Source organism: Colossoma macropomum, unplaced genomic scaffold (assembly GCF_904425465.1).
Source record: "Colossoma macropomum unplaced genomic scaffold, Colossoma_macropomum, whole genome shotgun sequence".
Classification (NCBI taxonomy): Eukaryota; Metazoa; Chordata; class Actinopteri; order Characiformes; family Serrasalmidae; genus Colossoma; species Colossoma macropomum.
The window spans coordinates 29,728,364-29,756,353 of record NW_023494789.1 but is presented as its reverse complement, the minus strand read 5'-3'; the positions used below and the strand labels follow the sequence as shown (position 1 = coordinate 29,756,353).

At 40.2% G+C, this 27,990-nt stretch overlaps 2 protein-coding genes across 4 annotated transcripts; one reads left to right on the top strand and one right to left on the bottom strand.

The window, feature by feature from the left end:
* The first annotated feature begins 164 nt into the window (after positions 1 to 164).
* Positions 165 to 7,489, top strand: myl6 (myosin, light chain 6, alkali, smooth muscle and non-muscle). 2 transcript variants are annotated; one of them, XM_036570826.1, is made up of 7 exons: positions 165 to 259; positions 643 to 670; positions 2,925 to 3,068; positions 3,779 to 3,952; positions 4,890 to 4,967; positions 5,080 to 5,115; positions 6,974 to 7,489. In XM_036570826.1, exons 1-6 carry the CDS (start codon positions 257 to 259, stop codon positions 5,106 to 5,108), a joined length of 456 nt encoding a protein of 151 aa, XP_036426719.1. In that variant the 5' UTR covers positions 165 to 256; the 3' UTR covers positions 5,109 to 5,115; positions 6,974 to 7,489. The 2 variants fall into 2 exon arrangements, with proteins under 2 accessions (XP_036426719.1, XP_036426718.1); XM_036570825.1 differs by lacking the exon at positions 5,080 to 5,115.
* Positions 7,490 to 9,400: 1,911 nt separating this feature from the next.
* On the bottom strand, positions 9,401 to 24,724 carry smarcc2 (SWI/SNF related, matrix associated, actin dependent regulator of chromatin, subfamily c, member 2). 2 transcript variants are annotated; one of them, XM_036570823.1, is made up of 26 exons: positions 24,605 to 24,724; positions 22,994 to 23,113; positions 22,726 to 22,811; positions 22,521 to 22,602; positions 22,046 to 22,138; positions 21,845 to 21,914; positions 21,110 to 21,179; positions 20,939 to 21,014; positions 19,288 to 19,532; positions 19,033 to 19,157; positions 17,887 to 17,937; positions 17,738 to 17,775; positions 16,954 to 17,084; positions 16,754 to 16,825; positions 16,203 to 16,316; positions 15,856 to 16,009; positions 15,647 to 15,763; positions 14,998 to 15,060; positions 14,641 to 14,899; positions 13,544 to 13,705; positions 13,281 to 13,348; positions 13,061 to 13,181; positions 12,818 to 12,981; positions 12,209 to 12,343; positions 11,778 to 12,087; positions 9,401 to 11,526 (listed from the first exon to the last, which is right to left on the bottom strand). In XM_036570823.1, the coding sequence occupies exons 1-26, from the start codon at positions 24,713 to 24,715 to the stop codon at positions 11,462 to 11,464; spliced, it is 3,102 nt and encodes a 1,033-aa protein (XP_036426716.1). In that variant the 5' UTR covers positions 24,716 to 24,724; the 3' UTR covers positions 9,401 to 11,461. The 2 variants fall into 2 exon arrangements, with proteins under 2 accessions (XP_036426716.1, XP_036426717.1); XM_036570824.1 differs by having other exon boundaries at positions 13,281 to 13,345.
* Between the last annotated feature and the right edge of the window lie 3,266 nt (positions 24,725 to 27,990).

Genomic DNA, 27,990 nt, shown 5'->3' with positions numbered 1-27,990 from the left:
CCTTTCCTCATAAGTAAAACTATCAACTGAAGAAATGTTGCCCAACTCTGCCCATGTAGTGCACTACATAGCGAGTAGGGAGCCGTTTGGGATTCAGCCGACGCCCACATGTTTTGATTGGTCGAGGCTCTGACTCGAGATTAAATTACGTCATGCATCTATTACCCTGCTGCTGTGTGTCGGCGGACCTCGCGCAGTCCGGGCTCCAACGGTCTACAACCCTCAGCCTGCCCCACCTCACCTCTCAGCCGGCGCAATGGTGAGTGATCTGAAAGCTACACATGAACGTCTTTTAATCAGAGCCAGAGCAGCGCGGATCGGTGCCGTAGTTGTCTGTTTCAGTGCCTTATCGCGGCTCCTCAACGGCGGGTTTCACGCTGAAAGGCGCGCTGCGCTGCCGAGCCTTCTGCTGACAGGCCGGGGGGATTAACACAGCTAACGCTGGATACATAGCTAAACAAGAAACCTAGCTAAGCCCTGCTTTATCTAACTGTCTGTTTTATTCGCTAGCTGTTTTTGGCACCAACAATGCACAGTTCGTTGACTTTCCGTGTCTTTGTTATAACCTATAGTAGTGATGATGTGATTTGATTTTGTTTTTTTCTCTCATTTTCTGCAACGTCTGTCTGCCCGTGCCCTCAGTCTGACTTTTCGGAGGACCAGATCAGTGGTGAGTTTGCGTTAATGTCATCAGTGCTGAAATTATGAGGCTAAAGTTGGCTTTTTATTAGAATTTTCCGTTCCACCTTAAATGGTGCAGCAGCCGTTAAGCTAGTTACATTCCGGCGCCTCTACAGATGTAACAGCTGCACTATTTAAGGTGGAACGGGAAATCCGAATAAGAAGCTAGGCTTCAGCCTCGCAGGGCTTCTTATTCATTTACTAGTCAGAAATGTGGAATGAGGACAGGTGTTAGCTGTAGAGTGGGGTTATGAGACCTGTCCTCCTCAGTGACCTAATGTCTGTCCTCTTATCTTCTACACTGTCCTGTTATGTTTTCCTTCTTCGTGTCGCCAGGAACAAACGTTAGCTGGTGAGTGCAGTGAACGCTGGCGTGATGAACGGAGGAAGTGATAATCTAACACTAATGCCTGTTAACCTTATGATGAGTCTCTTAACTCCAGAATACTTGGCATGCAAAAAGATATGTCACTAACCTAACTGAATCCTCCTTTGGTAGTTCATTGGTAGTGCGGTTGCATAATCGTGCTGTTTTTTGTCTGAAATATCTTAAACAAAGTGGATGCAGAACACAACCGCTTGTTTGACGCTTATAAGCCGGAAGTAAATGCAGTGAGAAGCAATAATAAGAATAAAATGCTGTTTTCCAGTAGAATAAAGTAAAAAGAGGGATGTTCGCTCGCTGTTCTCTCTGTATAAGTAGTGTAAAGAGATGCGTTATTGTTTTAAACACTTCCTTATACTGCTTATTGTGTTTTTTGACGGGATGTGCTGTCTGGACCAGAACTGTGTCAGGCCTGCCTTAAAGGCGTGGCCACGCTGATCTAATGGAAGTCGCCGCCGTTGTGCACTTTGTTTAGGTTTTAGCTTTCAGATCGAAGAGCTCTTGGACCAACTTCTGCCGCGGAGCTCTCTCGCCTTTTTAGGCGGCGTCCTGTTTTTCAGCATTGTGTAATTTCCTCCCTCTTGTTTGTTTGATGAAGTCCTGGTTGATGGGGTGCCGTGTTCCCTCACTCACGCTCCCTCTCCCTCTCTCTCTCTTTGCCATATAAGGCTAAGTGTAGCGTAGTGCCGAGTTTGAGTCAGGCCTGCTCGGGGTAGCCGCATTCCTCTCACAGCTCAGAGCCGGGGGGGGGGCTCTCACTGACCAGAGTCATCTGTACATCCACACTCGACTAGTACACTCCTTGCACATTTTGACACTGACATTACATTAATAAATGAATTCCTGAAACAAAGTCAAAGTCAGCTTTATTGTCATTTCCTCTCGTCACAGATGTGTTTGAGAGAGGAACGAAATGTAGTTTCTCCAGGACACAGTACTACATTTAGCGTAGAACAGCAGCATGCAGATAAGAAACACCGTATATATAGATAAACTATACAAGCACTGTATAATCATTTCTTCTCTACAATATATAATAACTACAACCATGTAACCATTGAGCTCAGAATAATAGAGAAAGTAGACCAGCTGTTGTTCCATATTAGTTGTGCGTGTATCTTTATTGTAAAATGCCTTTTATTTCCAAATAGTGAAATGAAATGTACTCGTGCTTTATCATTTAGGCTGAGTCTCAGATGTCTCCCTGCTCCTTATGCAGCGCACTATGTAGGTCATATATTAATGTATTTTACACCCTAATAGTGCATTATATGTCAAATAGAAAGCCTTTTATACTCAGCCATAAGCATTACTTCCTTTCTAACATTTAGTGCATTATTTGGGTGTACAAGTCAGTTTCATGACTTATGCAGTGCACTATTTAGGCAGTAGGGAGCCATTTGAGATTCAGCTTTAGCCTGTAAAAATGTTATTTTGCTTGCCTGAGTGAGACATTTTTCCCCCACATAAAAACCAAAGCAAACATGCCTGCATGTGTTTTCTTTAATCCCCTACTATTGCCTTCCCAAACATCAAATTAATGCAGTTTTCTCCTAGTAGATAAGCCAGTGCATGTCAGGAATTTGCTTCTTTGGTATTTGGTGTGGTATGAGCTTCTCTTGCTTGTTAGCTATGTTAGCCTGATAGCTCAAAGCTAAGGAAGCAAACTTCAGACATGAAATATGTGTTGGCTGATTAACCACATTTGGGTTTAGATAAAAAGTTCATAGATTATTTTTTTTTGGCAGTATTGTTCCTTTAATCTCTGTTTTCTCCCATTTTAACATTTCATTTCCAGCAAAGTTTTCTTTTTTCTGTTTTATCTATTCATTCACAAACATGTTTACTTTTTCCTCAGAGTTTAAGGAGGCGTTCCTGCTCTTTGACCGGACAGGCGATGGGAAGATCAGCTACAGTCAGTGTGGGGACGTGATGCGCGCTCTGGGCCAAAACCCTGTCAACGCTGAAGTGCTCAAAGTGCTCGGCAACCCCAAGGCTGAAGGTCAGAACCCCACTCTAACTGACTTTGCTGACTTGTAGTCTGATTGATCAGAGCTGAGCTTGAGGGTGTTTGTTGACCTTGTTGTGATGCAGTATAGCATGTAATGCACCATGCTGGGTGCTGAGCTGAGTCATGTCCTAAGGTAGAGAATGCTTGGTTATGAAAGATGGCAGAAAACCAAACTGTCAGGTTTGTAATCATTCAGAAGGATGGGACTAAATGTTTTACAATATAATCCTGAATCATTAAAAAACAGTGAGTCACTACTTTTGTCACCATTACCTTCCTTTTCTACAGCAGTGTATGTCAATAGTATGACATTTTCAGAGTGATATTCATTTATATGATGTTACCAGTTGCATGGCCACGCTCAGCAGACAGAGTAGGATAATTGAATCAGCCGAAATATTTATGTACCAAGGACTTAGCTTTTACTTTCTGAAAGGAGCCCATGTGCATTTGCATCAGTGATTATTTAGGCTTTTCAGTTAGTTGCACTGATTTGTTAAAGCACCACACTGAAAAGCATTAAATATTCTCTTGAGCGCTCAGGATGAAGTATTCTGGGTGGTTTAAGCCTAAATGTTGCTTAGTTTAGCTTCTATTGTCACAATCAAGTATCATCTGTCTGTTAGGCTTATTAGTGACACTAAAAATGATGTTGAGTAAAGTGGTGACTAATGTATATGTGTGATGGTTGTCTTTCTTAGAAATGAACATAAAGATGCTGGACTTTGAGCAGTTCCTGCCCATGCTCCAGGCCATCGCCAAGAACAAGGACCAGGGCTCTTTTGAGGACTTTGTGGAGGGGCTGAGAGTGTTTGATAAAGAGGGCAATGGCACAGTGATGGGTGCTGAGCTGCGTCACGTTCTGACCACCCTAGGTAAGGAGGAGCCAGACGTCTCTGACCTTTGCATAACTCTGAGGCTATGCATAACTGAGCTGAGAAAACCCACAACCTCTTACCCTACTAATTGATTTAAAAGTATCAACTCTTACCTGTTTTCCCTAAAAGAAAGAACCTCAAAATTTCATACTGGAGCACCCCCCCAAGACACTTCTTTGTTCTTTCAAAGTGATGTGTCGTGCCAGAGGTTTCAGAGCAGCCAATGCCTAATTTGAAAGTGTTTCTGAGATAGTGCTAAAGTACTATTTAAGGCGGGTTAGTTACATTGAGAGGTGCTGTAATTTGAGTGATTATTGTTGATCTGTGATTTTAATCCAGTACTAATTTGCAGTGGCAGTAGTTTTTACAAGTCTGCTGAGTGATAATTTCAAGGTGAATTACCTTCTAATTTGTCTAACCTGGAGTGGCTTTAGTAATGGTAGTCCTATGTGAATCAGCCTAGCAGTAATGTAATGAACAAACCTGGTAATAGATGACAGCATATCTTTGTTGGTTTGTTTTTTTTTTCCTTTTGGCAACTACTTTTACGTTTTGTTGTCTTTTTGGCATAAATGTTATCCAAAGTGTCACTTTATCATGAGGCAGGCGAGTATAGCATTAGGAGTCTTGCCCAAGGACTCTTATTGGTGTAGCATGGTGTGCTTGACTAGGTGGGGAATCAAACCCCAGTCTGCTGCGTGGAGGGCAGCAGTATTTGCCAACAGAAGGAGAATGAAAAGTGAAAAGTGAAGTACCTTTTTCTTCAAAGTCAAATCCTTTACCATTAACACTACTGCCCTAATTTGGTAAAACTAATCCAGCTAGAATTAATTATGTCTTGCAGTTATTTATGGCTATGAACTGTAGAAAAATATAGTCTGTGTGTCTGTCTGTCTGTGTGTGTGTGTGTGTGTGTGTGTGTGTGTGCCTGCAGGTGAGAAAATGACAGAAGAGGAGGTGGAGACTCTCTTGGCAGGGCATGAGGATGCTAATGGCTGCATCAATTATGAAGGTAAAGCTCTCAGCTAGAGGTCCAAGGACATGTTTGTGTGGGTTTTTTCTGCTTCAAACATTTGTGTGTCTGTAATAATGTCTGTGTTTTTATTCCTTCATCGTCCCAACAGCCTTTGTGCGCCACATCATGGCCGGCTGAGTGGAGGGTACGGACAGTGAACCCATCTCTTTCTCTCTTTTGGTTTTATTACTTCTTTGTTGTTGTTGTTGTTGTTGTTGTTGTTGTTTTTTTTTGTTTTTGTTTTTGTTTTTCATTTTTATCTCCTGCAGCCCCCTCTCTCATGTGCCTCCTGACTGTAGCCTAGCATGTAGCAGCTCTGCATGGCTAGGAGACTTATGTGAGATTCTTGGAGAGCAGGCTGCTGTAGTGATTCTAACTGTATCATTTGCACTGGCTGGCCTCTTCTGATGCCCTGTTCTGTAGCAGCCTCTTCCCTTTTCCCACAGATCAGCCAGATCAATAGATGTCTGAAAGAGCCCCACTGCGTTGTTCACTTTCTCAAGCTGTATTACTTCTGCAGATGTATTTGAACTTAAGGAATATTTTGCAACTCCTGAATCAAATGAAAGGACTGCCACTGAATTGCCACTTTATTAAGTAACCTTTATTAGGTTTTATCTTTTAGGTACCTACAATTATTGGCCAGTTTATCAGAAATACTGTCATATAGGTGAACTTCATAGGTATTTAATTACTGTCTGTAGCCCAACTGGTGCTATGAGCTATTTATAAATGGCCAGGGACCACCATAGGACCATTTTATGAACAGATATTAATTGGTGGATCATTTTCAGCCCAGCAATGACTATCAGTGGCATTTTAGTAGGTTTCAGGCTGGCAGAAGTGTATTAGGTGCAATATTTTATCCACCGTTTTATCCTCTTCTGTGTTACTGCAGTGTTGAACAATCCACCAACCAAAAATGATCAGGCCAACAGAGGGTGAGTGTTTAGTTTGATGAAGGATTAAAGCAGGGGTGTCCCAGTCTTATCTGCAAAGGGCCATTGTGGCTGTGAGGTTTCATTCCACCAAAGCAAAAGCTCACATGATCAGTTGTTGAAGACTCAGACTAACTGATGAAACTGTTTGTTTGGAATGAAAACCTGCTGCCACATCGGCGCTTTGCGGATAAGATTGGACACCCCTGGCTTAAAGGATGACTAACACAAGTTGTGCGTGGGAAAGATGAGCTATATTCTGTAATGGTGCACCTACAAGGTGTACCACCAGGTAGAGTTGACAGTAATTGTGCATGGTGTTTAAAAACAGCAGAAATGCTGCTGTGCCTGAAACACTTGCAACAAGCGTAACATGTCGAACATTCCTGGTACTATGGTGGTTCCTTTCCATTGATGGATGGGGCAAACAATTTGTGCATCAGCAGATGGGCTGTGGCCAGTAGTTGTAAACCAACAAAGTGCACTTATATGGTAGGTGTTGATAAAATGGTCAATGAGTGTAGCTGCAAGATTGGAGAGCCTAATAAACTGGAAACTCAGTGGATGCTGGAAGTTGAATGATATACATACTTCTTTCTTCTGTTTATGAGGTTTTTCTCTGAAGAGATGCTTTAGTATTGGTGTGCTGGGGTGATTTGAAGGTGTTATTTCTGTTCTTGTGTACTACTGATTGTGCAAGACTCCAATGGCCTGTCTCTCTCTTTCTTTCAGGAGTATATCTCTGTCTAGTTCTCTGCCCATATAAGGAGGTGCTAACCCTAACACATTACAGCTTCCTGTAGGTCTGGACAGTCTCTGCTGTTGCTTTAATTTTCTCTCACCCAGGCTGCAGCAACCCACCCCTTCTGTTTATTGTTGGGAGTTTCCATGGAACTGTTGTTGACTGACAGCCAGAGCACCATACATACTGTATATTGTGCTATAGCAGTACTGAGTGCTAGGTTTGGGATTTGCATGGTGACCTAACCTCTGCTGTAGGTGGAGGTCAATCAATTGCCCAAATTTGTCTGACATTTTTCTTCTCTCTCTTTCTCTTTCACACAGAACTCGTAAGGATGGTCATGAGCGGTTGAAGATTTAAAAAAAAAACACAAGTTTATTTCTTTCTTTTTTTTTTTCTTTTTGTCCCCTCCTTTCTTTTTTTTTGTTATGTATGTGTCCATGGCTGCATTGTATTCTTAAGTGCCTTCAATCTGTTTGTTTTACATTGCCATTCCTGAAACATCCATGGAACGTTTTTCTTTTTCCAGGGAAGTTTCTGAATGTTAATTCCTGTACATCTTCCATGGAGTTAAGACAGAAGTCTTAATGCTTTACGTCAGGCATTGCATTCCACTATAACATTTCCAACCTATTGGTCCAGTGTGTTCTGATCCTGCTCACCCAGTCATTGTGTTTTATACCGAAAAAGGTGCATGTAGACTCACTGTAAACTGGGGCAGGGTAACCATGATATCCGAATCATTCGTCTGTTAGTAGCTGACCCTAAGCCCCTCCCCATTACCTGTTGTATTGTTCAAGTGTAAATTAATAAATACTCAGAGGTTTTAAAAAAAAAAACTTTTGTTTATTCTTATTTCTCCCTCATGTCAGTGTTTTTAATGTGTGCTTGTAGAACGCTGGATGGCCTTGTAGGGTTATGTTATTCATTCTCCATCCCTTAGAGTTTCTTGTTTACTCTGCAAGTTCTGATGGACTCCTTTCAGTTCAATTTATGGCACAACCAAATTAGGAATGTGAGATCGCTTTGTATCTGTGTGTAGGGAGCATTTCACAGCCACACGCTAGTGATCCTTCTTTGGTAATACAAAGAGAGGCTTAGCAAACTTGGAAGCCACATAGATAAAGTATGCAAACTGTACACTTCAAACTGACTTGCAGAAGTTATGTGTAAACACTGTGGCTATCAGTGTGTTGGTCATTTGGTTACTTTATTGCTGGATTAAAGAGTGAGCAAGATTATGAACAAAGAAGACATTTACTGCACCAACAACTGCTATATTACAGATAATTATTTCTCTCACAATAGTTTTGTCTTCCAAATTCCTCAACTATTCACAGTTGTGCCATACTGCAGCTTACCTTCAGAAAAAGAAAATTGTTGTACAGTGTTTACCTGCTATATTTGACCGAACTGAACTGTGCCACTTCAGTTAAGTAATGACTAAAAACGAAATAACAAATAACGTCCTAACATTTAGTAGGTTTAAAAAGTAGCACTGTTTATAGCGGCCCGAGCTGTTGAGGAACCGGTTTGAACGGAGATGTATTACTGCTGCCCTCTAGTGGCTCTATTACTGCTATTACTCTTCACTCTGTGTACTGGAACCTGGTAATAATTTACTCCTTTTAGCTCCTTTCTTCGAAGCACTTTTACTTAATCATTCATTTATTTTCCATTAAAAGCACATACCAGAGTTGTGTGGCATTTCAGTTTATTTATTATAGGGTTATTTTAGAGTGATGACTAAGGCTGCCAAGTACTTGATTAAACCTAGTTACTCTATTTAAAGAGGAATTCCACCAATTTTTCAAAATGTTTCATAATTCCGTCGTTGCAATGTAATTCAACGCTAGTCTGTAAATCATTCGGAGTGATTTGATGTAAAATGGTCCAATCTTCACAGCGGTGGTGATAGGTGTCACGATATTCTACAACACAAATACAGCGATTTTATCACAACCCAAAACCACCAGTGAACCTACACGTATCCTGTAAGTTTTATATGTAAAGTTTATAATGTTAAAGTAGTACGAAAAAAGTACTGCTACTTAGCCTTAACGCCCTGTGTGTACCCCTCCGCCATGAATGGATTAAAATAATTAGACTTACAAGACGTTTTAGGACAAAACGTTATTACTAAATGATCATAAAACAACCTCAGGCGTCAGGCAGTGTATTCAGAACCATTGTGTGTGTGTGTGTGTGTGTGTGTGAGGGAAGTTTGGGAGGCATTAAGCTCTTCAGAGGTCTGCATCATATCACCTTCACTGTAAGCAAGTCTGACTCAGCATTCAGACCAAAATACTCTGAATGACTGGCTACATCTTAATCATTTAATTATGATGTTGTTAAAGATCGTTTAAGACCATTTAATAATGATAGCCGTTATTCATCATTCAGCAGCGCACAATGGCGAAGAACAAGTGACCTCAGTCTGAAACAGGTGTGACAAATGGAGGAAACACTTTGGAGCTGGAAGTTTCATCACAAGTCAACCTGATTACGCAAAAGACTTGACACTTGAAACTGATTATTGATGATATTTTATTGTTCAGGACGTCTGGATGTATTTCTGAAACTAAAACTGATGCATTCTTACTAACCAGTCTGTTGAGCAAGCAGGTGTTTGACCCGTTAACCTGCAACAAATCAGCAAAGGACGCGCGTCCAAAGCCTGACCACTGTATACGCAACTCTTTATCAGCTTTTCGCACCATCGCTTAAAAAAGACAAACCAAACGAAGAGATAAAGAAACATACAGACAGACTATTTAATATATCACTAGTGTCACACAATGTAAAAGACAGAAAAAGCCAGCGATCTTCAGGGGTTGGTCGTATCACGTCCCTAACTCTGGCGATGAGGCCCGTGTTGGGTGAGCAGAGCTGTTAGACTGTGTACTGGAGTGTTGACATGCATATGAACAGCTGTAAACCGCTTTACTGTGAAAGCCTGTGTTTGATATTGGCTGTGGCGTTCACTGCTCTGCAACAGAGTCGAGCAGTGAGTTATCCGCATTGTATTTTAAAAACACATGGCACATAAAGGCAGAGAACTTAAATAAAGAAACGTATGGCAAATAATTGAGGGCATAACCGGTCCAGTCTCATGGTACAGAATGACACTTTCACATCGACGAATCAGTAACACAAGCATGTTCACAATGAGAAAGAGAGCAAAGTTACAAGTGTAATATGTTAACAGCAATACTGCAACCATGATAATAGTGGAAAGAAACATATAAAAATACAAAAATAGGAAGAATACAATATGAAGATACACAGAATACAACTGCAAATGTAACTTTGAAATCCCTTGTTTGAACTGTTCAGACAGTCATAAGGTAATGAAATCCAAAGACTTTTTCCTTCATTTAGCCGTGCTTCCTGTGGGTTTGGCCTGGGGTTCGACAAACACACGCACACGTACACATACGCGCTCAATCTGAGCTTCATCAGAATGAAATATTCTGTGTGATATGAGGTTTGTACTTTGCTAAAATAATTCGGATTACAGTTGAAGTAATTCTACCTGTATTCTTAGTATCATACACGATCAACTGCATCTTGACTGACCTTTCCTGACACAGAAACTGAAATATCTCCTGCAATTCCAACCAAAGTTTTCTCACACATGATAAAATTTGTCAGTTAGCCTGTAACAAGTCAGTGAACTAACACCAGCTGTCTCACCCACAGTGGAGTAAGCGGCCCACCTAGTGTAAGGCAGTCAATCTTTAAAACAAAACATCTATAAAGACTTATAAACGTTCACTGTTTTATAGCAGAATGAAAGAAACTGCAGACAAAGTCGTCTCATCTGCACACAAACACGCACACGCACTCAGGAGTGGAAAGGTTACGAGCTTATGACATACTCTCCAAGTTTACAGTACATGGTTTTCATCTACAGTCAAAGACAAGGCAAACATCTTTTAACACTATTTTGTTGCCCTCTTTTTTTGTCATGCTAAAAGTAACTTGTACGTAAAAAATAATCAAAGTAAGCACAACAGGCCAACCCACTAAAGCTTTCACATTGTCCCAAGAGTAAAACCAACAGTCACACATACAGAGTAACAAATACAAAATCAAGTTTCTTTTCAAATTCGTTCCAAACCGAGTGCTTCTATTAAATGAATACAAAGATTAAGTGAGTGTAAGGAGACTGCTAAGGACATTTAAGTGCTTCAGGTCAAATCAGACTTTTATACTTCTCCAAGGTAAAAATGGGGAAACATTCTAAAAAGTGCAGTTTTTCTTTTTTTTCTTTTTCTCTTCTTGTTGATAACAGGCATGAGTACCTACACTGACATGTCTTTAGATGACCTCAGAATTGTGGATTCTGCAGTTTGGTGAAGGGCTCAGTAAACACTGACAGAGAAGAGGCTGGAGCCTGACTACAAATCCCACAAGGCCCTTCAAAATACTGCTTCTGGTGTTCTGATGCAAAGTGAAGCTGAAGAATACTGTTCATCTCCATTCTGTTTTTTTTTCTGATATCTTTAAGCCAGAGGTGTGTTTGTTTGTGTTTTTTGTGCGGTTTCTTTTCTGGCTGTTTAAAAGGGGTTGGTCCAAACGGATCTCTAAGGTTACACTGATTCGGGTTCTCATGTCACGCTGAATCAGTCATTTTGTTAAGATGTTGGCATTTTTTTTTTTTACTGAGAAGTAATTGTCTCCCAAAAACAAAGTCAAAGATAAAAACTACATTTTCTTCCCTTTGTTCCCCTGTCTCAATCTCTTCTCTTTCTCTATCTCTTTCCTTCCACACTCTAAAATCCCTCAAACTCTCTGTTTGGCCCTCTTTACTGTGATGGGGGCACCAGGGCATTGGGATGGAGGGAATCCCCTGCTAGTGGAGCGCTGGAGTCTGAGAGAAACATGGGAGGAAATGGAGCATAGAGAAAGAACCATAAGAGCAAGGAACATCAGTGAAGCACTCAGTATACACAATATAACTTTACATGACACCATTTAACTTTTATATTTTATCATGAGTAATGTATATTGTTCATGAATGGATACATGCATTTAATATGCACATAGTATGAATATCTGTTGTGTGTGTGTGTGTGGGTGTGGTTGTATGTATGATGAGTTGGCATGTTCATATTCTCTCACCGTGAACTGCTCCAGTCTGTGTGTTGTTGGGTGGAGAGGTATGAGAAGCTGAAGGGGGTGGGGCTTCGTTGGGGGCGTTGGTGGAGGTTGCTGGGGCAGGGCTGGGCGTAGGAGGCGGGGCACTAGTGTTAGGAGCTGATTGATGGGGTGCAGGCGGAGCGTTGCCAGGCTGGTTTCCAGGCTGGTTGCTATGGTGCTGGTGCTGGATCTGCTGGAAGTGCTGCTGCCGAGCTCTCATCTCTGCATACTTCAGCTGCTCCATATGGAATGACTGACGATCCGCTAGGAGCTGCTGCCTCTGGTACTCCAACTACAACACAAAAACAACAAACATGAGAGATATGTAAATTAAATAAATTCATTCTAAATTAAGCCCAATATTACACTTTGTGTTACCTGATCAGAAAACTACAATACCCATGGTGCCTTACCGCTTCTCTCTCACGATCCATGATAGTCTCCAGCTCCTCAAAGTGTCTCAGTTTGATCTCCAGCTTCTTCATCTGAGTCTCAACCAGCAGAGCCACCAGAGACTTGATCTTCCTCTCTTCCACTGCAGCCAAGTGCTACCCAAAGAAAGGAAGAGAGAGAGAATCACACAGAAAAGAGTTAACACAAATGTCTGTAACGACAGAATGCATGGCTAGGTGCTTGAATTTATACACCTGTGGCAATGGGACTGAAAGAAACACCTGAATTCAATGATTAGGAGATGCGTCCCAATTTTTTTGTCCATATAGTGTATATTAAATATTAGTTTAAAGTAGACATTGAATAATGCATAGTAGTTACTGGATAATAAAACCTAAGCTAAATAAGCTAAAAGCCTAGTGTTCAAAGAGCCCATATAATGAAAAACCAAATGTTTCTAATTTTGTAAAAATAAGAGTTTGATGCAGTACTTCTAACATTTCAAAACATCCATATGATCAATACATCAATTGACAAATAAAGCTGCAAAAACAGCCTATTTTGAATTTACTGTTTCTGTGGTATTACAAAAACTTCACATTTACGTATACAACTGCCTACCCACTCACCTTGGCTTTGACAGCAGCAGCAGCGAGGGCAGAAGCAGCTGCTGTGGCCAGGTTTCCCTCTCCAACATCTCTTTCAACCTTGGCTTTTCTCTCTCCCTCACTCTCCCCTTCCCTCTGGCCCTCCTCTGATCCCTCCTTCCCTTCCTTCTCCTTCTCTGCATCACCTAAAGGTAAAAAAAAAGGATTTGAATCCAGTGAACAAACATTCTTAATCTGCCTTCTCCTCTGGTCACATGAACATACCCATCTCTGAGTCTGTCTTCTCTGCCTCTCTTTCTGTCTCTCCTTCTCTTGCTCTTTCTTCTTCTTTCTTTCCATTCTCTCCTTGCTTCTCTTCCTCTTCACTCGCTCCATCTTTTCCCTCCTAGGTCGCCAAAGAGACAGAAATAACATACATACCCATTATAACAAGTTAATTATAATGCACTGCCTGCAGTGTTATAAATTGAATGTGGTTGCTTACTTTACTCTCTCTCTTATCCTCGCTTGGTTGGCCATCACTACTTTTGCTCTCCTCACTGCTCTCCTCTGCTGCAGAGACAAACAGATGTATAAATCCCCTTAAATTGGAATGGCTCATATGTAGGTTTCACTCTTCAATACCTCATCTAACTAAATATTTAATATATTAGTTTCGTAGTACTTAAGGAATATTTCACAGACATTACTGCATACAAACTGTTAAGATTGACAACTGAATAATAAGCCTAGGATTTCAGGGGTTACCAGGCTTCTCCGATTCCTCCAGGCCAGTACCGGCGATACCACTGCCCTCCAGGCCGTACAGAGGGTCCGGTCTTCCGCTTACTCTTGCCGCCTCCTCCACCCGACGCACGTGTGCCTCCACCAGCGCCGCTGGCACTTCTTCCTTCATACGAGAGAACTCCTCTGCCACACACACGCGCACAACATTATGAGTAACCAGCATCCTGACATGCAAATCATGTTTTCAGCACAGTAAAGCAGATCCTAAATATACTCAGAATGACTGTGCATTTATAATAAATATTCATATTTATATCAGGGCTATCAAAGTCAAAGTCAAATGAGAAAAATTACTAATGCCATTAATTCCATTTTGACACAGTTAACTCATTTTTCTACTTGTTTTGACTTTCTACTAATTTTTCAAACCATCTGCAGTAATGCAAGCTGAAGCTCAGCTTGTCACATGCTGTATACTGCTATGGTAGAATCTGTGATTGTATTCAATTACAGCTGTTAAATGTCCTTTAACCCCATTTCACCATAGCCATGAAACGTAATTTCTGCCTGTTCTGAAGGAGATCCCTCCAAACTATGCAAAATTTGTTCTTCAATAATGTTTATGAAATATATTTGTATATGATTACAAAAAACAAAGTGAATTGGAGGTTTGTCTTTGTAGGTAAGCAAGCAAGTTAACATATTTAAAATGCTATTATTTAAGCAGATGCACACAAATTATTGATAGGAAGAAAACAGTTGTGCTGTCTTTTTTATCTCGGCACAGTTGTCTTTGTGGAGAGGTGTGAATTGTTTTCTCACTCGTCATTGCTTGCGAGCAGTTCAACAAAAAGCCATAACATTTCACACACACAGAGCCAACTGTGTCCTAGTTGATCTGATAACTGCAATATGTGTATGTAATGGTAGTTAGTTTGTCAGGCAGACAAGCAGTAACAAGTAAGTACTTTTAACTCCAAATCTATTACTGTGTACCAGCTCCTTATCAATCAATTACATGTGCACCTCTTTGGGTCATGATGACATCACATTTGTTATTTAGAGAAAAACACTAAATAAGAATAAAAAAAAATTCTCATTGACTTTGCACCTCTCACCTAGAGCAGACTTGGCTGCAGCAGAGGCCACTCGTGGGTCGACCACTGAAGCAAGGAAGGCCACGGTGCTCATGACGGGGTTTCCTGCCTGACTGAATGGGACCGGTTGATAGGCCAGCGGGCCAAGGGAGGAGGAGCTATCCTCCAGATAAGGATCCTCAATAGGCAACCGCAAGAAGTGAAGGATGCACTCATCCTGCGTGCGACTGCCCACGTGCTCCGAAACCTTGTTCCAGTCATCCTTATACATCTCCAGACCCTGAAGGCACAGCGCAAAGAAGAGAGCTCACAGCATATATGCATGGATGAGAAAAAGAGCAGGAAAGATTTGTGGCGTGTGTATGTCTGTGTAGGTACCTCCAGCAGTAGCAGAGTCTCCTGTTCAGTCCATTCCCGTGTAGCACTGGCTGCGTTTTTACCCTGTGAGAAGACATGTAGTTTACTACTTACTCTCTAATAAGTCCAATAATCTACTAATCAAACTATTATGCCACCTTCAGCTCCTCTCTCTTTACTGCCCCCATCATTCAAAGTCCTGCCTGTGAGACAGGTCACTTCTTCTTTTATAGTGCAATAAAACAATAAAAGCCATATTACCTTCAACACGTCCTAATAGTCCTGACCGATATCTAAAAATTATTATCTATTTAAAAAATCTTAATTATAGATAATATCGCTCCCTCCACCACAGACCCCCATCCCCCCCCCCAAACCAAAACACATGATCTGGGAACAGTGGGGAATTTACTGTTGCGTTGCCAAGGTTTACTTCTTATGGTACACTACTGTCTGTCAGAATGGCTGCATGTTTTAATTACAAACGATAAAATGATAAGATAACTTCTTCATAATGGATGTCATCAACTAATAATAGTCTTTGTAGACTACCTGTTGCTGCCCTATGCCAAACAAAATTCTCATGTTCAAACTGTCGTCTCATATTCTGTATAAGCATTCTGAATTTCAAATGGCTACTGCATGCCAGCCACAATTGCCACCACCATACCTTTGCTGGGCCGCTCTTTTTGTTGTACATGTCTGTCCGCAGCCCAAAGTTCTGCAGATCTGTTGGCTTGTCCTTGACTTTGTCTGGGAAAGACAGCATCTGCTGAGAGGACGGAGTCTGTGGTGCAGAGAGAGAGGGTAGGAAATGTAAATGGCAATGGTTCATTTGCAACATGTGCAATGGGTAAGTTGTTGCAAATGTTTGAGTACCTGAGAAGCTTTAGGCTGAAGTGGTACCAGGCTGGACGGTGTGTCTGCTAGCACATGGAAGTGGGATGTGGGTGGTGGTCCCATAGGAGTGGGGCGGCTCTCTGAATCCACCTGATAATTAATCAAACCCCACTGCTCCAGAAAGGCATGAACCCTGTGAACATTCACAAATACACACTCAAAGTTAAACATTAATCTAATTCTACAGCTTTAACTGTCTTCCTTGGAAGTGCTCCTGTTCTAATGCAATTCACAGATGGAGTGTTTTGTATTAACAATTAACCAACTCAAAAAAATGACTACATTAAATCATATTTAGTTTATTGTTGTAGTTTTCCCCTCCTGACCTCATAATGGCACACACATCTCCAGCCAAGTTTCTACGGCAAGCTGTAGAGGTCAAATACTCCTGAGGATTCAGTCGGTATGTGTCAATCATGAAGTTACGGTAGGCCAAGTAACTGCAACACACAGGGAGAGAAGAAGGGAGTAAGAACAGTGCGATTACACGTGTGAGACAATCATAATTCACAATTTCTGTATTATTATTTGAGAGACTGTATTTTAAGACTGTCTGATGTATACTGCACACTAAAATAACCACAGCTCTTAGAAATTCACCTCTCACAGAAAATTTAAACTGGCTCTCGTCTGAGCACTGTCTAATGGAAATTAATGTTTATCAAGCTAAATGCTAGTACCAAGCAGTTGCATATACTCACCAGGAAACATTCACAACATCCCCTTTCAAAAAGTTATTCCTGAATTGCGTTTGAAACCACAGGTATTTCAGGCACTGCCCTCAAGTAGTCGACTGCTGCCCACAGTGCTGACTATTAGTCGAATAGTCAACTAGTTTATGCAACCCATAATGTACTCGCTATATATGTGTACTCACATTTCAGGGGTCTTTGACTTGTTCTTTCCATTGAAGAACTCAGGTAGAGCTCTGCGCTCAATAGCATGAACACTGAGAGAGAGAAACAGGCAAACAGATATAGTGAAGCATAAGAATTAAAAGATTTTCAAAAAATATAGGCTTTTTGCTATAAAGCTGATATGAGATGGCATGCTAAGAGATGATGGTCGATGGATTACCTGTTGTAATCAAACCAAGCAGCATAGCTGGGAATAATGATGTGATGAGTCTGCTCTGTGACATTATCCTCATGCAGATCAGAACCTTTCACTGGCTCTCCCTTCACACTAGGAGATCCCTCCTCTTCCTCCTACACACAAACAAACATGCACACACAAATGATGCACACATAAGAGAAAACATACTGATTATACACAATATAATTTAGAGAGATCTTCTTTCTCTAGTGGAAGGTTTTTAGTGTCTCCAGACTACCATTCTGAGTCAAGCAAAACCACATGCCTGTCCATTGGAAACTACAGTTTCTAAGAAAAGAGTTGAATACCCCAGAACTAGACAATTCTTAATTTGTTTTTCTCCTGGTGATTATCTTGCAGGTTTATATGCCTTATTCTCATATTCGGATTAGGAGAAAATAAAATTCATAATTAATACAGATCAATGCCAGGGACTGTTATCAACATAAAGTGTGATAACCTCTCCCAATTGATATGTTAGAGTAACAGTACATTACTGCTATCATCTTTGGTAAAACTATATATCAATAAACATGTTGTGCTGGTTAATGGCAAACTAACTTTTAGTTGACTATAATTTTAGTTCAAACTATAATTCAGTGCTTGCTATGACAATATGATTTTTTTTAAGACACACCTATACAGGTTTTGGGATCAGTCACTTCCAGTCAAAGGCAGGGCCAACGCTATAAACACATTCTTTTGTATTGTACTGTATTCTCATTCTCAACTAACTGATTGTATTGCGCCAAAACACTGGTTATACCTTTCCCACTGTCTCCATAGACTCATCCTCTTGCTCATCTGCAGAGAAAGAGCAACAGTTAGTGCTATAGAAGAATAATAAATCAAATATCACAGTTATAAGATACAGCTGGCAAACAGAGTGATAGATACACTACTAAATCTACTGACCCAGGTCAGTCCCACCCTTCACTGGAGTTGAGTCTGAGTCCTTCTTGGTCACTATACACACACACATGCACAAACAAAGCTTGCTGAAAACATGATATATAGCTTAACATGTATGTGTAGAAGACAAGTCACTTCAATCAATTTATTAGGTGTGTGTTAGGGCTGCACAATATGGACAAATATTGATAATAAACTAACAATAAAATAATAATAAAATAATATACTATTAATAATAATTGACTGTATTTCTACACACATTGCAACACTTGCAGTGTACTAAAACACACCGGTGAATCATTAATACAACATGGTTAAAGCCTTGCCTGCATTATTTTGATCAAAAAGTGCGTGATAGAAATCTGTAGATTTTTGTTCCAAACATGCAATCAGTCAATTAATCCATCAATTAATATAATTTAATATAATTTTTATTTTGGCTCATCTGTGTTGCAATATTATGACATGAATACGTGAGTCAAGTATGTGCACTCTCACTGCATTTGAATGCTGCTGTTACACCTATACTATAATGCTGTAGCATCATTATGGACTCATTATCCTTAATATCCAGTCACCTCATATAGTTCATGTAGTGTGTTATTTCATTCATTTTATTTGAATAGTCAACTGGTTTTTCATTCAATAAACAAATTTAATTCAATTAATACAATTATTAAGGAGCACATAATGAGCAAATTATGAGAGTTATTTATACTGTTACTTTGGCGAATAGAAAATAATGGAAATGTGCTAATGTGTGTCAGCGTTTCATTTATCCCACACAGTGTGAACCTTGGGTTAAAAAAAGGCTAATTAAAACTGGCCAATTTAGCTTTAAAAAATAAAATAGAATCAGAATCAGTCATAAAAAATCATAATATGTGCATCCCATTGCATTGAGTACACTTATTAATCAATATATCCATGAAACCAATCATCTGGAAGTGTAGTTGGTAAAGACGTTCACGAAGCACAGCAAAAAACTGACTGTGAGTATCAGGCTTGGGTTCATTTGCATATTGCAGCCTTCTGTGATATCACTATTGCAAAAGTCAACATCTTGATAATGATAAACAAACAATTTATTGTGCAGCCCTAGAGAGAGAATGTGTTGTGTTTTACTTGATGTTGCTGTGCAGGTGTTACCTGTTTTATTCAGTGAGCCCTCCTCTGCTGCAGGAACAGGTGAGGGCTCATCCACGTCTTTAGTTAGGTCCTCCTGCTCCTCCTCCCTCTGGCCACGCTTCGACTTGGTGTAGGGGGTTGTGGGCCTTCAAAAACAAATGTGCACATATGCGCACACACACACAATACAAGTGAATACTCCAGCCAGTTATGCATCACCTATGTGTGGTATCTGACAGAGTTTGTGTAGTAAAGTCTTTCAGATCTCTCTCATACCCTTTCTTGGTGTTCTTCTTCTTGCTCTCCTGTGGGGGAGGAGTGGGAGATGGAGAAGGAGAGCGCTTTCTTTTCTTGGCATTGCCGGGTTTTTTATCTCTCCTCTCGTCCGGAGCGCTCACTTCATCCGTCAGAGTCTTGGCTGAAATCCTCTTCCTCCTTGTGCCTCCTTCACCAACCTCATAGTCCTCCTCATTCATCCACTCATTATACTGGTCTAAATCCAGAATCCACTTAGCGTGAACCTACACCCACATGAACACACAGATGTAAGTGATGAAACATAAGTGGTTGATACAACATTCTGTGTACACTACTACGTACACTAACACCTACTCTGCCACAAAACTGAAACTTTACCTGAGTCATGAATTCAGTTCCAAATAAGAGTAATTTTATGTGGTCATATGCAGACGTTTGGGCATTCCTGGTCATGCTTTGTTGATTTTCTGGGTGAAAATAAGTTAACACTTCTTTTTTTTTTTACAGAGAACACACTTCTGCATGTTTTAATACACCATTACTGTTCATTTACCAAATTTAAAACAATGGAAAAAAAGCAACGGTACATCATTATATGTGTATATTTTTTAAAACTCAGCAAATAAATATATAAATTATATTTATAAATATAAATATAATTGTGTGCTAAAATTTGCAGAAAAATGCAATTTAATGTCATTTAAGTTTGTTCCCTGTAGAAGATCTGTGAACTTATTTTCACTCAATAAAACAATGAACAAAACATTTAACTGGAGGTGTTCAAATTTTTGCATATGACTATCCATAGTTTGGTTCCCAAAGCACTGTTGCATTTTAGTTCTAGATTACTTTTGTTAGTTAACAAACAGATACAATAATTTGGGCATTTTTTTTATTTGTGACATGCATTTGGTAATAATAAAATGTACACTGTTTTATTATTCATCAAATCTTTGGAATTACACTGTTCTACTCTATTCTAACTTTACGTATGTCTTGTTTTGTCTGTATTGTGATAATAAGCTACCGCACATCACCACAGTCACCCCTGTTGTGAAGCAGGGTAAAATCACTGTGGCCTCGCATGGCTCACTGTTTTTATAAAACGTCAAAATCTCAGCACATTAATACATAATTTACGTGTATATCATGTATACATATTAAGTATTTTACAACAGCTTTGAACATGGAAGCTGCATTTTATAATCAAAACAACAGATTACAAATTCAGAGCTCATAAAGAGATGAGAAGTGGAATACATGTGTCGAAACAACATCACAAATTCGTCTGGTACCAAAGAAGACATGCAGAGAGAGGACAGCTGTTCATTCAGTGAACAGACGTCTTTGGTCTGTACTGTTCTCGCACCAGAGTTAGTATGGAAGAGACCAACCTCCCCAGGACCACTTATTTTGTGTGCACCGGGGTTCAAGTGGCAACATTCCCACTTGTTCTAACCTCACAAACTGAGCAATCACCTCAGGGTTCGTTTTAATCTAACCAAAGATTAAAGACAACGCAAAAAAACAACAAATCAAAACAATGTGCTATACATGTTCCAGTAACAGTGATTAAGGGATCAATTTGAACACGGGGAGAAAGGGAGTGAGGGAGTTAGGAAGAGAGAGAATAATCGAGAGAGGGAGACAGACATTGTGGAGTTCAGACCTTTCTGGGTTTCTCTGGACTGGGAGGATCCTCCACTACTGCCTCAACTTCACTGGCTGAGATCCATGTGTCATAACTACACAACAAGACAAAACAATATCATTCAACAAACATGAGCTGGTTATGCCTGTGTATGTGCATCGAAGTGAGTATGTTTTTGAGTAATCTCACCTGTCAGGCCAATAGCCCCAGTGTAGCAGCATCTGTTTATCTCTCTTCATTACAGGACGGACCCACTCCTCTGCAGCACACACACCAATTCATGCAGAAACACAAACAATTAAACAGTCAGTTGACCAATCACTGAAAGGTCCAATCCTTCTGCAGTGTTTCTGGGGGTTGGGTATCAAATGCTACAATTGCAGCATAAAGACTCTCACTGACAAGCGAACTGTGACAAACCAAGTTAGATAGCACTAAGACCAAGAGAAAGAAAGCTGAGATGGTCATGTGTCAAAATAAAAGTCCGTTATCAACTTCACTTTGTGGTTTATTCAAAGAAACTTTATTTCTGATTGTCCAGAAAACACTTCGGCACAATTTAAAACCAATGTTGTGATACACAATACAAAAACATGCACATGTGCAAGAACAGCTACAGCCATCATGTTATAAATTTGCCAGTGTCTGTAGATTTTCTGACAGTTAAAGTTTTTCTGACTGAAAGTTAGTGTTGGAGTTGTCTACTTGGAATCATATTTTATTTCCTAACACAATGAACGTAATACATTCTTAAATATGATGCAAATTTCCAAATACTTTTTGGAGACACTGTGATTAAAGTGTAAAGCTTTCTTGAAATTGAAAAAACTATTTCCTAGGAATCTCTATCAAATTAAAAGTCTCAGGATTCTAAAAATAATTAATTAATACCCATCTCAAGTGTTTCAGTTCTAACTGACTCACCCTCCTCCAGACTGGCAGGAATGGGCACTACCACATGAGAACTGGACTGTTTATCTTCAGTCACTGACCCCTAAAACATACACAATACAAAATTACAGCAACAGAAACACATTTATAGGATAAACTCAAAAACACTTTCCCTCAGTCTCTAACACACACACACACACACACACACACACACACATACTGCTGTGATGGTACCTGATGTCGTTTAATGATGTCTTTCAGTTTCCCTAGCAGCTTAGGCTCAATCTCTGAGCTCAGGTAGATCACAGGCCGAGTCAGACAGTTATTCTACAGACAAAAAAGGAAAATTCTTGTTCATATTTTAATAATATACACGCCTAATTACTTATTCATGAATTTGAGAAAGGCAGAGAGGAAGGGGAAAGGGAGAGAGAAAGAGGGAGAGAAACACATAGAAACAGACTCTTATAGAAAAAGAGAAACAAAGAAAAAAGAAAGTTAGAAAGAAAAAAAAGAGAAACCAAGTGAGTGAGATAGAGAAGAGAAAGAGATACTACATACAGAAAAACATAAAAGAGAGACAGAAAGAGACAGAGATCTACAGAGAGGACACTTTTTTACTTAAACGACAGAGAGAGAACGGAAGGAACAAAGAAAGAAAAAAGGAAGACAAAGAGATACACAGAGAGACATGGACAGATAATCTTACCTGTACCAAAGACTTCTCTATGGTCATAAACATCTCAACATTTCGGTCCATCCTAGAAGGATTCTGGAAGTCAAACCTTCTCCTAAGATGAAAACAGTAATGAAAGGTCTTTAGCTCCATGATTATCACTACAGAACTGTGTATTTCACAGTTAGACAGAAAAGAGCTGTGTATTTGTATGGTTAGACAGAGAGAAACACCTCACCATCCTTGGTCACTCTTAAACTTGTAGGCAGCAGCAAGTATGTGACACAGAGCTCCTCCGGCTTTGAAATCCAGAAAACTCTTCATCTGAAAAGACAGGTAAGAGATCAGAATTAAAGCATGTTTTTCTACAGTAGACTGGTGACAGACAATCTCAGTGTTTATGGCTTTGGTTTGATAACATGAAAGCCGTTTAAAAAGAATTGGGATACTTGTAATGCTAATTTGTGTAAGTTCTTGTTTGTGTGTGTGTGTGTGTGTGTGTGTACCGGTAGCTTGGTGAGAGGAGGGTTGCTGACATGTCGGCCAAAAACTTCCTCCTGAAATTGCAGCAGCTGAACAACCAGACTGGACAAAGACTTGTTGGTGGGGGGCTCCGCTTGAATGTACTACACACATAAAGAGAAGGAATATTGATAGTAATAGGCTATGCATGTGCTGGAACTGAAGATACAAAGTGAAATAGAGGCAAGAAAGCCTATAAACAGTATTGGAATTTTACCTTGAAACTTAATTTGCTCTACAGAAACAATAAAACCATTTTGCTTTCAAAAGCCTGTTAAATACACCTACATTCACTGCTGCCAACTAGCTTTGCCGCACCTGATTCCTGCATTGTGTCCTACACTGGACATTTTCAGATTTTTGGATCATTTGCTATCTTGTGTACTTTTTATGTTTTCACAGCTGTACTGTAAACAGGACACCACTGAAAATGAGAAAACGAGACAGCGTGATTCCATTTATAAACTTAATGACCTCCAGTCACTTTGAACCGATAATCTTTGACCTTCTACACCTCCAGCATTTGAGTGAAAAGTCTGATTCCAAAACATTGGTACTGCCACTTTGTGTGAGCTTATTTATAAAAAAAAAGATCACACTCAAAGTGAAACAAAAAATATCAAAACTTTTTGTGGCCTCTTTAAAAACAAGACTGTGAGCGTTTAAGCTGAACTAACTCTTATTCTGTTATGTTACTACCTGTATGAGTCTATGAGTCTTACAACTATTCATTCAGGTCACTCAGTGTTTGTTACTACAGTGTTATAATTGTGCACAGCGTGCAACACCAGATACGCTTTACTGTTTTTTGTATTAACTGAATATATACCGTTGATTAAAGCCACCGCAGGGCAGTGCATTCAGCTCTGTTTATACCTTTCCATTTACATTCTTCCTGAATATTAGCTGGCATCAATGGCCGAAATTAGCTGAACGTGGCGGCTGCACTCAGCAATAGCGTGTTTCCCTCATGGCTGCACCTCGATGCTTGTTTTCTTTTCTCCTTGCAGGTTAACGTTACACTTTCAGACCTCTGACGGTAGCGGTGAATGAGAGGGGAGGGGCAGAGACTGCCTGGCCACAAAAATGACAGGACGTTGCGGGTTCTCTTACTATAATTCACTGGAAACATGCAGGGTTTTTAACGTCCTCAGCCAGCAGCAGCAGCGTGAGCCAAAGCCGCCCGGCAGAACATCTGGACTGGGCTGCGGGCACAGACCGCAGTACCGTTAGCCAGCTAGCTTCACCCGCCTCAGATAAAGAAAAACGTTGTCCTGCCCCTTCACTAAATCGTATTAAACATGGCTGATACGCTATCATGAAAATATCGAAACACTCGAAGAATCCTATAAATGCTGTGGCTCTGTTTAAGGCCGCGTGTCTGTTTCTCAAAGCGTTCACTCCGCGTCTTCCATTGTTTCATTCTCCTCAGTGGATTTAAACAGCTGGATTTCTCTCTCCATCGCTCCCTCCCTCCTCTGTCTCTCTCTGTCCTGTACACCCGCTTTCTGCCTCTCCTCATCACACCAGCTACTTTACCATGGCTAAATACTAACGTATCCTTTTCCATTTAAATGCACATAAGTGAGCGGTACCTTTTTATAGTTTTTGCCCAGCCACACTCGGACATTGTCGAACTGTGAGACAGTATCAGACGCTTCGAAATATTTTACATTCGGGCCGCCGTCTTTCTTCCGTACCGCCATCTTTGTCTACAGCCGAAATTGTAGACACAGAGCGCCGCTTGGTGGACAAATTACTCCGCTGTTTCCTCAGCACTGAGAAGAGTCGTTTAAGAGAGCGTGAAACTGCGGCCATTCTGGCTCACACTAGAGCCTCCTGCTACCATGGAAACTATGTTATGTTTGAGCCAACATGGCGGACCGAGGCTAGCAGTGACTTCTGAAACCAACCCCACCTCCCCAAAATGAACATAAATAAATAAATAATTACTCACTACAAAGTGTCGTCATATTTTCATAACCCCGGCACCAGGACGTGCCACGTACTTTCATAACTGTGGCACTAATTACCCTTCAAGATGTAAAACAATTTAAGTGCAAAGATCCCGCCTAAATGTAACCGAACAGTCTTGTCCGTTAGGATTATTTATAGGATTATGTGATTGCCCAGTTAGTGGTCCGCCTAAAGCAGGAGTGCCTAAACTTTTTGTCTTGTGGGCTAGTGAGCCGAGGGCGAAAACAATACACATATAAACCAGGTGGGTTTTTAATAGTGCGTTTTATAACTATTTGCGAAACCACACAACACTTAAAACATACATACAATTTAATGAGGCAAATAAGAGCTTTTTGAATGGTATATATTCTATAAAAGTAAGTTTGCTCTTTGTGAGGGAGGATAGAGAACTTTCTGGCGTAGGTCTTCACGGGTCAGTTTTGGCCCGATGGCCCCGCACCGGGCATCGCTGCTGGAGAACTTTGAGGAATGACCAACATTATTTACAGTCACTGACCATTAGGGGGCACTGCTGGACAGCGGAATGACTCGTGTGTTCTTTAGCCCAGCGAAGACGGCGGTTGAATAAAACACCTTAGGTTTTTCCCTTAAGCGTGAAGTGCATCTTTCTCCAGTGGTTCTTTAAGAACACATTTAGGCCGGTTTTCCAGATCAGCTTTATTTCTAGACTTAATTCACCGCTCTTATTGTGATTTTCAGAAAAATGAATTCCCACTAACTTTATAGTTTAGTCAAAATTGAAGCCAATAAACAGAGGTGTTCTAGCAATTTGTCCTACCTGTCGATAGGTCCTACAGAGCATGCGCACATCACTGTAGGACAGTAAGCTGTAAATCAGCCTTGGTTCAAGTCTATTGTAGTTTATTGTATTGTCAGCTTAACATTACTACTTACCGCCTAAACAAGGTTAGTTAGGCTGTCAAAATATTCGATCTATACATTTCAGTGCTGGTAGAATGTTTTGATTTAGATTATCAAACTTGCCATCCAAATAAGAGTCCTCAGAAAAAAATAATGAAGGAACAAAAATGCAGAATCAACAGGCAGTCTTTTTAATTCATCACAGATTTTTTTATTTCACCAAACGTGATTTACGTAGCTCAGGAAAACATTGCCTAGTGTTATAGACACTATAGTTCAGAGGTGATCAAATTTTTGTCTTGGATGGCCAAAAAAAAACAAAACAAACAAAACAATATAAAATAAAGAAGGTAAGTAGGTTTCAAGATTAAAAAAATGTTTTATAACATTGTGCTATATTTAGTTACTAAAACACTTAAAAATACAACTTTAAAAGAAGAAAAGTTACATATTGTATAAGGCAAATTATGTTCATCTCATTTCGTGAGGGGGTGGGGCTAGGGTAACTTTCTGGTGGTCCAAATCAGACGTCTTCCACATTTGACCTGCAGCCCTCACTTTGGGCATACAGGAGGTTTAAAATAGATTCTTTAGACATTTGTCTTGATTGCTTCATGCTCCCCTACTGCTACTGAACTCAGATAACTGACTGTTGTTCTTTATGAGATTTCCAACATGTTATTGGAAGCAAACTAAAGCATTACGGAATAGACCAGGGGTCTTCACATACAGAGTTGCATCCGGTTTCTCTTCTTAGATTTTGTAATCACCGGTAGTGATTGGTCACTTGGTTTCATACCTGCCAGTAATTACAAAATCTGAGATGAGAAACTGGACTCAAGGTCTACATTTGAAGACGTCTGGTATATACTAATGAGCTATAATACCTGAATTCAGGGACTTACTGCAGTCAATAATGTTTCTTAAATACTGGTCACAAAAAGGCAAATGCAGAATTTACACCAGTAGAAAATGAAAGCAGTTCTTTTTAGTGTTCACTCATGTTTTTCACATTTCTCAGAAAACAGTGTACATTGTGCCTTTTGCCTAGGTTTAAGTAAATTGATAATGAGGGCATGCCTGCATGTACACTGGCCAACAGTTTCCTCTTCTGCTTTCCGAGGCTTGTTTATGTCACAGTTGTCTTCTTTTGTGCGGGTGTGTGTTTGTTTCTGTCTCGCCAACAGCAGCTCTTTGACCTTTTCGTTATCTACCCTCAAAAGATACTTGCAACCATTCCCCCTCATTACCAAGGATACAAGGATAAGTGTGGACGTGTATGTGTGTGTGTGTGTGTGTAAATCTGGGAGATGGGGAGTGAATAATGATCAATACTGTCAGTGGTTCAGTGACTAATTAGTGTGTTTGTGTGTGTGTGTGTGTGTGTGTGAGTGTTTGAGATAGAAACAGACAGACAGAAACTAACAATCACCTATTTGTCTTCATTTTTTATTGTGTTCAAATTAATACTTGATTTTTGTATTTATTTTATTCTATTGGTCAGATGAGATTTTTCCTCTCATCCTTACACACTGTGTGATATTTTTATGAGTAGGTTTAGGTGTATGTGTGTGTGTGTGTGTGTGTGTGTGTGTGTGTGTTGTATTGATTATTGTAATGTGTGTAAGCTTGTCAGAATGTATGTGAGGGTCCTCCTGTCTGGCCTTCAGCAGGGGGATTACTAATAGGGCCAAACACACATGCACACACACACACACACACACACACACGCACACACACACACACACACACACACACACACACACTCACACCCAAAATAAGCCCACCTCTGAAACTGTAGCTCTGTTAAATAATGTGCCCTCTTCTCTATGTAGTGCACCATTCTGTGAGCATTTTGAAACCCTGTATACAGATCCTCACTCAACAGCCTTCAGTCATTCATTGCAGCCTTTCTTCTGAATGCTGTTTCTACTGCAGCTCTCCATCTCACACAGCACAGTTCTCCTATGTGTGGGAGAGATCTGCGTATGTTAGGTGTGTAAATATTCATCAGTGTATTGTGATGCACTGATCTACAGGCAGTGGTCTGAACTGCATTGATTGTGAATGTTGTAATCTTTTAGCATTCATTAAAATAGTATTTTTAAAACGTACACCGTCATCTTTTTCCACAAGAAAT